The 13,319-nt window shown below is 42.6% G+C and overlaps 1 protein-coding gene across 1 annotated transcript; it reads left to right on the forward strand.

The window, feature by feature from the left end:
- Positions 1–389: 389 nt before the first annotated feature.
- Positions 390–12,441, forward strand: LOC120946882 (anionic trypsin-2-like). Its single transcript, XM_040361705.1, has 5 exons — positions 390–498; positions 3,862–4,021; positions 6,107–6,360; positions 7,388–7,524; positions 12,218–12,441. Exons 1-5 carry the CDS (start codon positions 420–422, stop codon positions 12,362–12,364), a joined length of 777 nt encoding a protein of 258 aa, XP_040217639.1. The 5' UTR covers positions 390–419; the 3' UTR covers positions 12,365–12,441.
- Positions 12,442–13,319: the final 878 nt, after the last annotated feature.

Consider the following 13,319-nt stretch of genomic DNA (forward strand, 5'->3'; position numbering starts at 1 on the left):
ACCACATTGCAAACACAGCTGCGCGCAACCTGGCACAGTTATCGGCAGAAAGCTCCCGATCGCTGCTTGTGATTGGGAGCGTTAAGAACATGTGACCGCCATGACAGCCAAAAAGCCCTGTCTTGCCTCCCAGCATCTGAAACCCCTTAAAGGGCCGGGAGGCTCTGGTGCCAAGGGGTTAATGCCAGATAAAACATTACTTTACCAAGACCGCTAACGTGAGGACAAGTGGAAAGAATAATGGGCTAATTAAGATACGAGTGCCAACATTATGAAATACAAGAATGAAAGCCAATCTCTACCAATTGACGTGTTTGCTGTCATTTATGAAGGTGAAAGAAAACTGGCATGATAAGTACGGTGGGAACACACATGTGGCCTGACAGAGGAGATAAAAACGTGTCCATGGAAAGGTTATAATGATGAGTTTACATCATAGAAGGACTCAGAAACTCACCATGAAGATCCTTCTCCTCCTCGCCATCCTTGGGCTCGCTGGTATGTATGACTCCAGGACTTCTTCATGTCAGGTGTTGCATACTTTAAATCTGATTCAATGATTTATCCTATTGATGTTACTCATTGGTATTTGGAGAATAAAGAATTGTATTTTATAATATACTCTACAACAATGGCATTTGGGGTTTCCTGGGGATTCAAACCTGTATATGAAAGAGGATTGGGATTACCTCCTCCTTGAGCAGGACCAGTTTAAAATATATATATATATATATATATATATATATATATATATATATATATATATATATATATATATATATATATATATATATATATATATATATATATATATATGTTTCACAAACTACAGAAAGCATTATTTTTGGTTGGGCAGAATTATAAAATATCACAAAGGTAATATTCTTAGATGAGAAGGTCTTAATTTCCATCAAAAATGCAAAATTCACAGTTTACTTCTCAATACAAAGAGTGGGTGGTATCATCAAAATGATTTCATTAGAAACCTGTGGTCAACAATAAATGCAGAACTATTGCTTTATATGATTCATAGGGGTTGATTTACTAAAGGCAAAAAGGCTTTGCACTTTGCAGTTGCTCCAGAGCTTAGTAAATGAGATGAAGCTTCACTTTGCAAAAAACCCAATCACATGCAAGGTAAAAAAAAAAAAAGCAACTTCTCTTGCAAAGTGCACAGTGTTTTTGCCTTTAGTAAATGGACCACACAGAGTCTTAAATTTATACTTCAATTTACATCACCTTACATACAGCTGTGTCCGACATGTTAGGCTTCAACAGTCTAAGGCAGGCTCTCAATCCTTTTAACAAGGAGAAACCTTAAAAAAAAATGTTAATGTCTTGGGGAACCCCTGCAGAAATCTATTTATTGGGAGTCAGGGGAAATGCCCCATACATTGATGACCAGTGGGAAAAATGGTCCCCTTGCAGTGGTGGTCAGAATGCTACCCTCTCAGACAGCTAAATAGATCATTGATATCATGTCGCTAACTCTGCCAAATGGTGCTGGAAACAAAACTAAGCAGGCACCATCAGATGGGAAGTCAATCAGCCACAGCTCAAAGAAGTCTCAGAAACGTCTAGAAAAACCCTAGGGTTCAACAGAACCCTGGGTGAGAATGGGGTGTATTTAAACCAAGGTAAGGGCTGAGTTTGGATAACTGGCCTGTTAATGGGCTTATTGGAACCAAATTTCTGTAAATACAACCATTCTTGTACTGTATTTTGCAGTTCTTCCACGTTGCAGTTATGAAATTTTATATATCAGATTAACAATTTTGCCAAGCAATCACCTTGCCAAAAGTGTGTGCATCTGCCTGTGTACAAATTTCCTTTGTGTGCATTTGTAATTCAGGAGTCAAAAGACTATTTTAAGCTTATAGAATTCAATGGGGAAACACATTAATAATTTACAGTAAAGGAACATTTGGACTGAGCTTTGGGTTTGATATCTTATAACTCATGGATGTAGACTCCTATGTAGAATGTCTTAAAGAATATCCCTGTTCTATAACTCTAGTTCTTGAGCTTTGGATCAAGTGAGGATGAGTTGGTCCTCTAAGGCCCCGTACACACGACCGAGTTTCTCGGCAGAATTCAGCCAGAAACTCGATCGGAGCTGGATTCTGCGGAGAAACCCGGCGTGTGTACACTTTCGGCCGAGGAAGCCGACGAGTTCCTCGTCGAGTCAAATAGAGAACATGTTCTCTATTTCCTCGTTGTTCAATGAGGAAAGTTGGCTCGCCGAGATCCTCGGCGGCTTCACACAGAACTCGACGAGCAAAACTATGAGTTTTGCCCGTCGAGTTCCTCGGACGTGTGTACGGGGCCTCACTGTGCCCCCTTTGAGAAGAACCTTTAAATCCCAATATGGTTTCAATGTGATTCTAATAAAAATCGTGTGTAAAAAATTTAAAACATACAGGATAAGTACCTCCACAATCCCCACCACTATTCTTTCCTAACCCCTCACCCCGTGTTTCCATAACCCCCTTGGTCTTATTGCCTTTACCCCTACTTATTCTACCTTAACCCTGCATTTCTTTTACCCTCGCAAACAATTACTATCCCCAATCCCCCTCAGACTTGCACAACCTCCTCTAACACCTACCCCAAAACTCAGGGCATCTTTTCTTCATAAAAGAATTCCAGGTATGGCATATTCTACATAGTGTTAGTATAAGATTGGACCAATGTAACTATATGTGTATATATACAGTATATATATATATATATATATATATATATATATATATATATATATATATATACACATATATATATATATATATATATATATATATATATATATATATATATACCATATACAACAGGGGTATCAAACTTAATTTAATTGCGGGCCGCATCAGCATTATGGTTGCCCTCAAAGGGACGGTTGTATCTGTGAGACTAAATGTCCAGACCCCCCTCCCTTCAATCAGATATCAAAAGTCCCCCACCCTCCTTTACATCACAGTGCACTCTCCTTACCTTGTGCTGCTACCTGGAAAGTTGAAAGTGCAGGGTCTGGAAAAGGACCAGAAGGGGGTTGGTGTCAGCTGCCACAATCTGCTGAATGCTGAGACGAGGCAGTGTTACGGATGCACAGAGAGGTGCAGGATCTGTAGGAGGAGTTCTGTCCTCTTCTCTGCTGCCGACTGTTGAGATGGGGACAGGCAGAGACAAGCCTCTCCTTGGCTGCAAGGAGAAGAGCAGAATCTGGCAGAGGATTTCTGCCCTCCACTCTGCTGCCGATTGCTGAAACACAGGGTGGTGGAAACAAGGGGAGTGGTAGGCCAGATGTGGCCCGTGGGCCTTGTGTTTGACACATGAGCTCCAGAAGCTGTAAATCACCAAAGAAGACACCACTACTCATAGGCGTGCGCACAGGGTGTGCCAGGTGTGCCCAGGCACACCCTAATCACTCTGTGCAGAATAGATTCTCCCTACTGCCCTAGCTCCTCCCTCTACCCCATGCACCGCTGCTGGCTTCCCTCCTCTCCCGCTGGCTGTTGTTGCAGGGATGTTATTTATTGTCTCCTTCCCTTTCTGAATGAGGACAGTGAGTGATCCGTTGGCAGTGTTTGAGCTTTGGGGTGCACACCCTAATGCAATAGGCTGCGCACACCTATGATACTACTTCAGTGATCTCCACTGGTGTCTGGGCCCCATGCCCGGCATAGGCGCCATTCAAAGAATGCTTAGCATCTTTTTAATGATTGCAAGGCATTCTTTGTTTGGACAAGGTGGAGAGGTGGGGTGGCGACTGAAGGGAAAGCCATGGTTCAGCTGTAAGAAAGGTTGAATGCATTCTTATAGGTTATGACAGATAAGACTATTTTAAAATTTGGTGAATCTCTGCAGCTGCCGTCCCCATCAGTGATGATGATAAGATTATTGGTGGTTACACCTGCCAGGAAAGCGCTGCACCCTACCAAGTGTCTCTAAATGCTGGATACCATTTTTGTGGAGGGTCCCTGTTTAGCACCATATGGGTGATTTCTGCTGCACACTGCTACCAAAAGTAAGTAATATTTTTAACGGCAGTCAAATGTATAATCTTTAAAAACCAGGTACCTAATAAATTTCGTATTTTTTTACATAGTTTTCTTGTACCAAGAATACAAATATTAGTGTATCGATGATGATAATTAAATTAATTTTATTTAAAAAAAACAGTACATCAAACAATAATAAAATAAACATGCACAATACGTATATGTCTATCAGCCATAACACTGGTATTTTGTTTTTCAACCGGCATCATTGACAGCCATAAGCTGTAAGGTTTATCCATGCCAAACACCCTAAACTTTTGGCATTTGGATGGACCTCAGAATTTGTTCGATACAACTTGAACATTTGAATTTAATTTTTCAACAGTTGTTTTCAAACCTTTAAAGGGTCACTAAAGGAATTTTTTTTTTAGCTAAATAGCTTCCTTTACCTTACTGCAGTCCTGGTTTCATGTCTTCATTGTTTGTTTTTGCTCTGATGTTGCTGTAATTCCTCTCTGTTCTGGACACTTCCTGGTTGTCTGTTACCTGATGACCACAGTACTAAGAGATTCTAGTTTCGTTTTCCAAACCAATACTGCTCTATTGGTCTGTCTAGCACAGAGGCATCAAATAACATGCAAAAACTAAGCTAGATGCAAAAACGAAACTGAAACTAGGAGGTACATTATATGATTGATTTTTATCTATTTTTAATCTTTTTTAAAAGGAATCAGTTAACTATTATGTCTCTATACCCTGTAAACAGTCATTTCAGCAAAAACATGTTTTTCCTTTACAACTCCTTTAAATATGCAACTTCCTTTAAATAACCTCAGTTCATCCTGCTATTAAGGGGTAGATTCACGTACCTTTAGGCGGGCGTAGCGTATCTCCTAAACGCTATGCCACCGTAACTTTCGAGAGGCCAGTATGGTATTTTCAAAGATTTTTCCGCCAAAGTTACAGCGGCATAGCGTATTAGGGCCGGCGTAAGCCCGCCTAATTCAAATTTTTAAGCTGTGGGCGTGTTTTATGTATATTAACTGTGACCCCACGTAAATGACGTTTTGATCGAACGGTGCATGCGCCCTCCGTGGACGTATCCCAGTGCGCATGCTCCAAATGACGTTGGCAAATCGTCGTGCTTTCGACGTGAACGTAAATTACGGCCAGCCCCATTCACGGACGAGTTACGCAAACAACGTAAAATTTGAAAAATTCAACGCGGTTCCGACGTCCATACTTAACATTGGCTGCGCAATGTTTTTGGTGATTTATCTTTACGCTTGAAAACCCCTTACGTAAACGGCGTATCTTTACTGCGGCGGCCGGGCGTACGTTTGTGAATAGGCTTATCTAGCTGATTTACATATTCTAGGTGTAAATCAGCGCACACGCCCCTAGCGGCCAGCGTAAATATGCAGTTAAGATACAACGGCGTAGGAGATTTACGCCGCTGTATCTTAGCAACATTTAAGCATATCTCAGGTTGAGCATACGCTTAAAGTTGCAACGGCGCGGATTCGGACTTACGACGGCAGATCTACTGATACGCCCGTCGTAAGTCTTTATTCATGCACTTCCTATTATGGAGTGACATTGTCTCCCAATTATGCTCTACAATTATTGTAATGTAATGCATTGTAATGTAAGGAAAATTAACATGGTAACATGGTAAATGTCCATCTTACACAAGGCTTTAGCAGACAAAAGAGTCTATGTATCAATGTCTATCAATAAATCAATAAATTATGTGAATCTTGAGAAAAATTTTGGGGCGAATCATGAGTAAAAATATGGATAAATAGACCCCTAAATGTCATTCCACTACTGTTCAACTAGTGGGTATTTGTAGTGACTTTAATGTGTGTTTTTAATATAATTGTAATAAAGATTATTTTGTTTATATACCTACTGCCCCATGTTGTGCTCACAAAGTCCACTATTTTTTTTAGAAAGTTCACATTCCCAATCATTTTCTCTAATATTTGGATGTTGGCAAGGTGGGGGTCCTCCTTCCCTATCATCCCATTAAAAATGTACATCTATTTAGTAACTTGTAGCAACTGCTATAATTGTTTATTTAATAAACTTTTTCTGCACATATTAAGGAATATTGAGGTCCGGCTTGGAGAACACAACATTGGTGTATTGGAAGGACCAGAACAATTTATTAAGGTCGCTAAAGCTATCAAGCACCCACAATATGACCCTAACTTTCTCGATAATGACATCATGTTAATTCGGCTCCGTAAACCAGTCAAGATTAACAGCCAAGTCAGAACTGTCAGCCTGCCCACTCGCTGTGCAATGGAGGGCACTCGCTGTCTGATATCTGGATGGGGGAATACGCTGAGTGATGGAGGTAAGAAGCCATATGGAATAAGAGATGGACTAAAGCCTCGTACACACACGGCCGAGAAACTCGACGGGCGAAACACATCGTTTTCCTCGTCGAGTTCCTTGTTAGGCTGTCGAGGAACTCGACAAGCCAATTTTCTCCATTCCCGTCAAGGAAATAGAGAACATGCTCTCTTTTTGGCTCGTCGAGTTTCTCGGCAGTTTCCTCGACGAAAATGTACACACGACTGATTTCCTCGGCAAAAAAATATCTTCCAGCAAGTTTCTTGCTGGTTTTTGTGTGTGTACGAGGCCTGACAGTATACATCAGTCTTGCTCAATCCTTGAAAAAATTCCTACTACTAAGTATTGTGTCTATAGCTCCTGGTACATTAGCATGGTGGTACAGTGGGACAGTGGGAAGAATGCCCCTTACATCGGTGGTCGGTAGATTTCCCTTTTTATTGGTGGACAGTGGGAAGAATTCCCCTTACATTGGTGGACAGTGGGAAAAATGGCCCCTGCATTGGCGGTCAGTGGAAAGAATGCTCCTTAAATTGGTGGTCAGTGGGAAGTATGCCCCTTAGTTTGGGGGACAGTAAGAAGAAAGCAATTTAACTTGGTGGTCAGTAGAATGCCCTTTACATTGTCAGACAGTGTGAATAATCCCCCTTCTATTTGTGAACAGTGGGAAAAATGGCCCCTGCAATGGTGGTCAGTGGGAAGAATGCTCCTTACATTGGTGGTCAGAGGGAAGAATACTCCTTACATTGGTGGTCAGTGAGAAGAATGCTCCTTACATTGGTGGCCTGTGATCAGTATGCTCTTTACCGTGGTGGACAGTGGGAACAATCCCTCATCCATACAGATAGGTAAACGTTTATTGATGTAAGTAGGGACTTATTGCTCATTGCTTAAGGTACTCCTTGCAACCTCTGAAAGACCCCTAGGGTTCCACAGAAACTTGATTGAGAACAGATAATGTGTTTTAAAAGTTCCAGCCCAGGTCTTACTGATCCTACAAACTGTAAACTCTTTTGATTTCTTTCTAGCTAATTATCCTAATCTCCTGCAGTGCCTTCAGGCCCCCATTCTTAACAACCAAGTGTGCCAAGATGCCTATCCTGGAAAAATTACTGAGAACATGATTTGCGTGGGGTATATGGATGGTGGAAAGGACTCTTGCCAGGTACACACCAGAAATACACTAAAGAAAATAGAACAAAATAGCAAAAAATATAAAAAAAATAGTCCAATTCAAAACATCAGATTTTTTTTTGTTTATTCCATTGATCAGCTGTTCTGAAAATAAAAATTGTAGTTCGGGCCAGTTCTGTACTGCTTTGCAATTCAGAGCCCAATCTCTTCCTCTTCCTGTTCATACAGGTGCCATGGAGAGTAGATCATGAATAATTAATTAATAAATTGTCATCATGGGTTCACAGTACAATTATGCTGTGAACAGCAATGATGTCATTATGTCCATAAAGCTCCCTTAATCACAGAGGAGGGCCATCCATCACTGGAAAATGTGATAAGGAAAAGAGAACCCTGTGCATTACAAGACTGACCAGGAGACCCCATAGTGGATACATCAATCAATTACAGGTCATTACTCCCAGAAGAGGTGCCATGGTGGGTCACAAAATGGCAGACTCATGTAAGTAAAATAGAGAGAGCAGTGTGGATAAGAAAATGAAAGGGCCCTCCCCAGATTTGCCCAGAAATAGGTGCGGCATTCCCTTGCTCTTGGGTGGCAGATGTGGTCTCCCAGGTGGTTTAATGGGCCAACATCTAAATCTGAGGCCTCGTACAGATGAGAGGATATCCGGCGGACCGTTTCCAGCGGATAAATCCTCTGGCGGATTTGGATCTGATGGCTGTACACACCATCAGATCGAAATCCCCGCGGAATACATCCACGGTGACGTGGCTGCGCCGTCGCCGCGACGATGACGCTGCGACGTGCGCGACCCTGGAAGGTAAATACTTCCACGCATGCGTCAAATCATTACGACGCATGCGAGGGATGGGAGCGGACGGACTGATCCGGTGAGTCTGTACAGACGACCGGATCAGTCCGCTGGACTGGATTCCAGCGGATAGATTTCTTAGCATGCTAAGAAATTTTTATCCGCTGGGAATCCGCCGGCTGGATTTTTATCCGCCTGAAAATGTCTGCTCGGACGTACACACGACTGGATCTATCTGCTGGAATTGATCCGCGGATCAATCCCAGCGGATCGATCCGGTCATGTGTACGGGGCCTTAGTGTCTGTTCCTTGGCATATGATGGAACAGAAAAGTTGGGTGCCAGTCACTTTAGAGTCTTTACAATATATTGTTGAGCATAGTGACAGGAGAAGGTTAAGGGGTGCAGTGGCTATAGCAGTAAAGAGGCTCCCGCCGACCAGCAAGATAGGTATGCAAGCAGATCACCCTGGCAGATGACATGGGCTCATCTGAGGTACAAAGTCTAACCAGTGTTAACCAGAGCTCCTGATAGTGTAGATGGGTTTTGCTGCATGTTAGTACTGGGTCAAAGTCCTCAGGATCACCCACCAGGAGGTGAGCAAGCTGGGGTCTGGTAGCAGCTATAGCAGGTAGGGATCAAGCAAAAGTGTAGTCAAGGAACAAACCAAAGGTTGGTAACGATTGGTAGCTGAGATGTGGATGGCAGCTGGAGTGACAAGAGTGAGATAGTGGCTGGAGAGAGTACAATAATCTGGCAAACAGCAAGTTCAAAGGCATAGCTAAAATAGGAAGCTCATGGGAGGAGCAAAGGACTCAAAGTTCAAGAGAAACAAGATTCAGCTAACCAGCATTCCAGCAAGAAGAGACATCACCAGACAGAGCAGAGGTTGCAAGTTTAGACCCAGGTCCTGACACCAGGTTTATTTCAAGTATTCACTCCAGCTCAAGTTCTTGGTCCTACAACATATACTCCAGCAGGGGTCAAGTCCTGGGGAAAAAAGTGTGGGAACTCCCACCCAAGATCCACTCCCCCACAAAAAAAAAATTATACGCTCAAATGCATAATTACTAAACCGCAAGTTCTTTCTAAATCCAGCGATAACTCGCGGCAGACCTCCGCAATGTCTCCTGGGAACAATGACAAAAGCTCCCAGGAGACATTGCAGCATCGAAGAAGTGACGGAAAACCCGCACACTACCTGAGGAATCCATATACAGGAAGTGGCCAGTAACATAAAGGATTACTAAGGTTCGCCTGCCCCTGACAGTGACTCAAGCAGGGCATCGCCGCTTAGTGAAGGATTGGCTCGGGCGGCTCGGCTGCTCTAGTCCTGCAAAGGGAACTGAGTTCCTGCTGTGAAAAAAGTGCAGGAACTCCGTTCCCACGCGTTCCCGCAGGACTTGAGCCCTGTACTCCAGGCTGCGGTAAGGTCCAAGAGAAGGCCCCCCTTTAAAAACACACATACTACCCATGTACAGCCAAGGAAAACAACCTGGAAAGGTGCCCCTAATATTTATAATGCCCCAAACCATAACTGAACAAGGGCCTTAGGGGTTGGTTAAAACAGATGAATAGTTATAGCTCAGTGTTCTTACTGTATTTACTGAAGCCTCCTTTCTGTACAGTACCAGACAGAAGTAATGTCGGTGAAGGAATACAACAGCTCCAGGCACATCCACCTGTATCACAGTTATATACAAAATTGACGTCCTTTTTCCCACAAATAGAGCTTTCTTTTGGTGGTATTTGATCACCTCTGTGGTTTTTATTTTTTGCGCTATAAACAAAAATAGACAATTTTGAAAAAAAAGCAATATTTTGTACTTGTTGCTATAATAAATATGCCCATTTTTTTTTTTTAAAGCAATTTTTTTCTCAGTTTAGGCCGATACGTATTCTTGTAAGTACGTTTGGTAAAAAAAAATCACAATAAGCGTATATTGATTGGTTTGCTCAAAAGTTATAGCGTTTATAAAATAAGGGTAGTTTTATGGCATTTTTTTTTTTTTTTTACTTGTTATGGCGGTGATCTGCAATTTTTATCATGACTGCGACATTATGGCAGACACATCGGACACTTTTGGTGCTATTTTGGGACCATTCACATTTATACAGCGATTAGTGCTATAAAAATGCACTGATTACGGTGTAAATGTGACTGGCAGTAAAGGGGGTTACCCACTAGGGGGGCGCTGAAAGGGTTACGTGTGTCCTAGGGAGTGATTCCAACTGTTAGGGGGTGTGGCTATGTCACTAGGCAGAACACGGAGATGTCTTGTTTACAAAGACATCCCCCCGTTCTGCCATTCCATGACCTGATTGCGGGACATCGAGTCCACGGGTCCCGCTCACGGAGACCGTGGCGGGCATGCCCACTAGGAGGTAGGTTTAAAGCAATGTATATATATGTTGCTTTGCCTGCCCGTGCCATTCTACCGACATATATCTACGTAAGGGAATCGGCAAGCGGTTAACTCAATGAAAAATATATAAGTAAAATGAATGTGCCAAAAAATATATTAAGAATCCTAGAGTCCTCAATAGAAGAGTAAGTAATTGTAGCAAAACAATATATTGAAGTCCTCCGTGACTTTTGAAAGACAACGTGAATTGACCACCAAGCTTCCCAGCTGCACAAGCTGTTAGAGGTTGTGGCTAACACCCAGCCAGGGCCATTAATCCTCTTAGTATCTCCAATAGCCAGTGAAACGGCCATTCCTGGATACTCTGGATGTATTCAGCGGTCAATGGCCTGCCACTATAATCAACTCGATGTGGATGTTCATAACGATCGAGAATCACGAGAGAGAAGAATAATCTCCGACTTCAAGTTCGCGTCAGCATTCCACAAGGTGAAGGAAGCAGGCGGCATGGAATGGATGGAGCTGGGATCGAGTTCTTCTGACAACACATGGAGACTCTTCTGTCACCAGAAAGTTCCTTCTTATTTGTAGCTCATCTTTGCTTTAACATTGATTGCAGAAAAGCTTTGAATATTTATGTTTCAACCAACCCCTCAGACCCTTGTTCGGAGGTATGGTTTGTGGCATTATAGATATCCCTGGTACCTTCCCAGTGTGTTTTCCCGGGCTCTACCTGGGCAGGATGTGTGTTGAGTGTGTCAACCCCTAAGACCCTTCAACCAACCCCTGAGGCCCCTGTTCAAAGGTATGGATTGTGGCATTATAAATATCAGGGGCACCTTTCCAGTGTGTTTTCCTGGGCTTTACCTGGACAGGATGTGTGTTTAGAGTGTGCCAACTCCTGAGACCCTTGTTCAGAGGTATGGTTCGGAGCATTATAAATATCAGATATTCTCATTTATCCAGGTCATGGTATAACTAGTAATAGTTAGTTGCATAAAACTGGGATTGCTCTGTAATGTTGAAGACGTTTTGCCCCCAAGCCACTCGTTTAATTATAATAAGTGTCTTGGGGTATTTTCCTAACACTCATTAGAACTGAACAAGTGACTTGGATAATCTATGAAATGTCTTCAGTATTACAGAATAAGTCCAATTGAATGTGACAACTGCAGATAATGGCAGAACTATTCAAGCCACTGAGCTCAAGTTAGACCTGCAGAGCCCAAAAACGGTAATGCTACGGTAGTTATAGCCTAGCAATAATACACTAAATCTGATTAGTAATACAACTGCATAGGAAAGGGTTCCTGTATAGACTTAAAAGAAGAACGCCAGTCATACCTCAGAGGTGTAGGTGAATGGTGGCTAATCCATATCTTTTCTTTTCACGTTTAGATTACCCAATGGGCAAAAAAGTGTTCGCTCCAGTATTTGCTGTCCTACCACTATTAAAACCTTCCCATCAGTTTATGTAAATCAAAAACTCAGTAGGTTGTTGCAGGCAATGAGTGTATTTTGATTCTGTTATTTATTTCCCCCAGGGTGACTCTGGCGGTCCTGTGGTTTGCAATGGAGAGCTGCAGGGAGTTGTATCCTGGGGTTATGGCTGTGCCTTGCCCGGATACCCGGGTGTATACACCAAGGTGTGCAACTACTTGTCCTGGATTGAGAAGACTATTTCCAGCTAAGTGTTTCAAACTGACACACCAGCAGAAGAAGGTCCTGATGTTTATGAAAATTGCAATAAAAATTATTCTGGAAATCATATGCTCTCATTTGAAGTCTATTTGCTATTATTGTTAGTCAAAATCATCAAAGCTCCAGAATCACTAACATCTACATTTCAAAGAACCTTTAACTATTTATCAAATTCTGAAATGCTAATAAAAATAATAATAATAAAATCAAAATGTTCTAATTATTGTCCAGTTTGCACAAAATGTAAAATTACACAGGTCTGTTTAAAAAAAAAATCGGTATGGATGTCTGAGCATTCAAAAAGAAAGGTCAAACCTAAATGCCCACATACCTCAAATCCCAATGCTACACAAAAACAAATACACTTTATCCTTACAGGAGCAAAGCTCACAATAGCCAAAGCGTGGAAGCAGCCTAAAACCTACCTTTCGGCAGTCAGTAGGAAAATATCTTGGATAATGACCCAAGAAAAACTAGCCAGTATCCTGACAGATACAACCCAGAAGTTCAAAAAGATCTAGGAACCCTGGGCTACCTTTGTGGGGATCTCCCTTATTCCTGGTGTTCCGTCGGTTACGTACCCCCACACAGTGTTAGGGCAGGCAGATACCCCTCTCCCATCTCTCTTCCCCCCTTAACCTCCCTTTCCCCCCTTTCCTCTAACCCATGTTACAGTTACGCCTAGAGATGACCCCAGGGACACCTCCTGTGCCATGTGAGCATGGGACTGGAGGGGGCAGAAGAATAGGCCACGAGCACTGACAGCATGATCAAGCCCATATAGCTGGGCTGTTCCTGGGACCCCAGGGTGGGGCCGTGGGAGAGGTGGAAGGGTTCCCCCCTCGGCACAGAAAGATCCCGATAGGGATGTAGGGGGGTCAGAGGAGATCCGGTCTCTGCATTATGGCCACTAGATGGAGCTGTCAATCATAGGAAATAAACATA

Source organism: Rana temporaria, chromosome 8 (assembly GCF_905171775.1).
Source record: "Rana temporaria chromosome 8, aRanTem1.1, whole genome shotgun sequence".
NCBI lineage: Eukaryota > Metazoa > Chordata > Amphibia > Anura > Ranidae > Rana > Rana temporaria.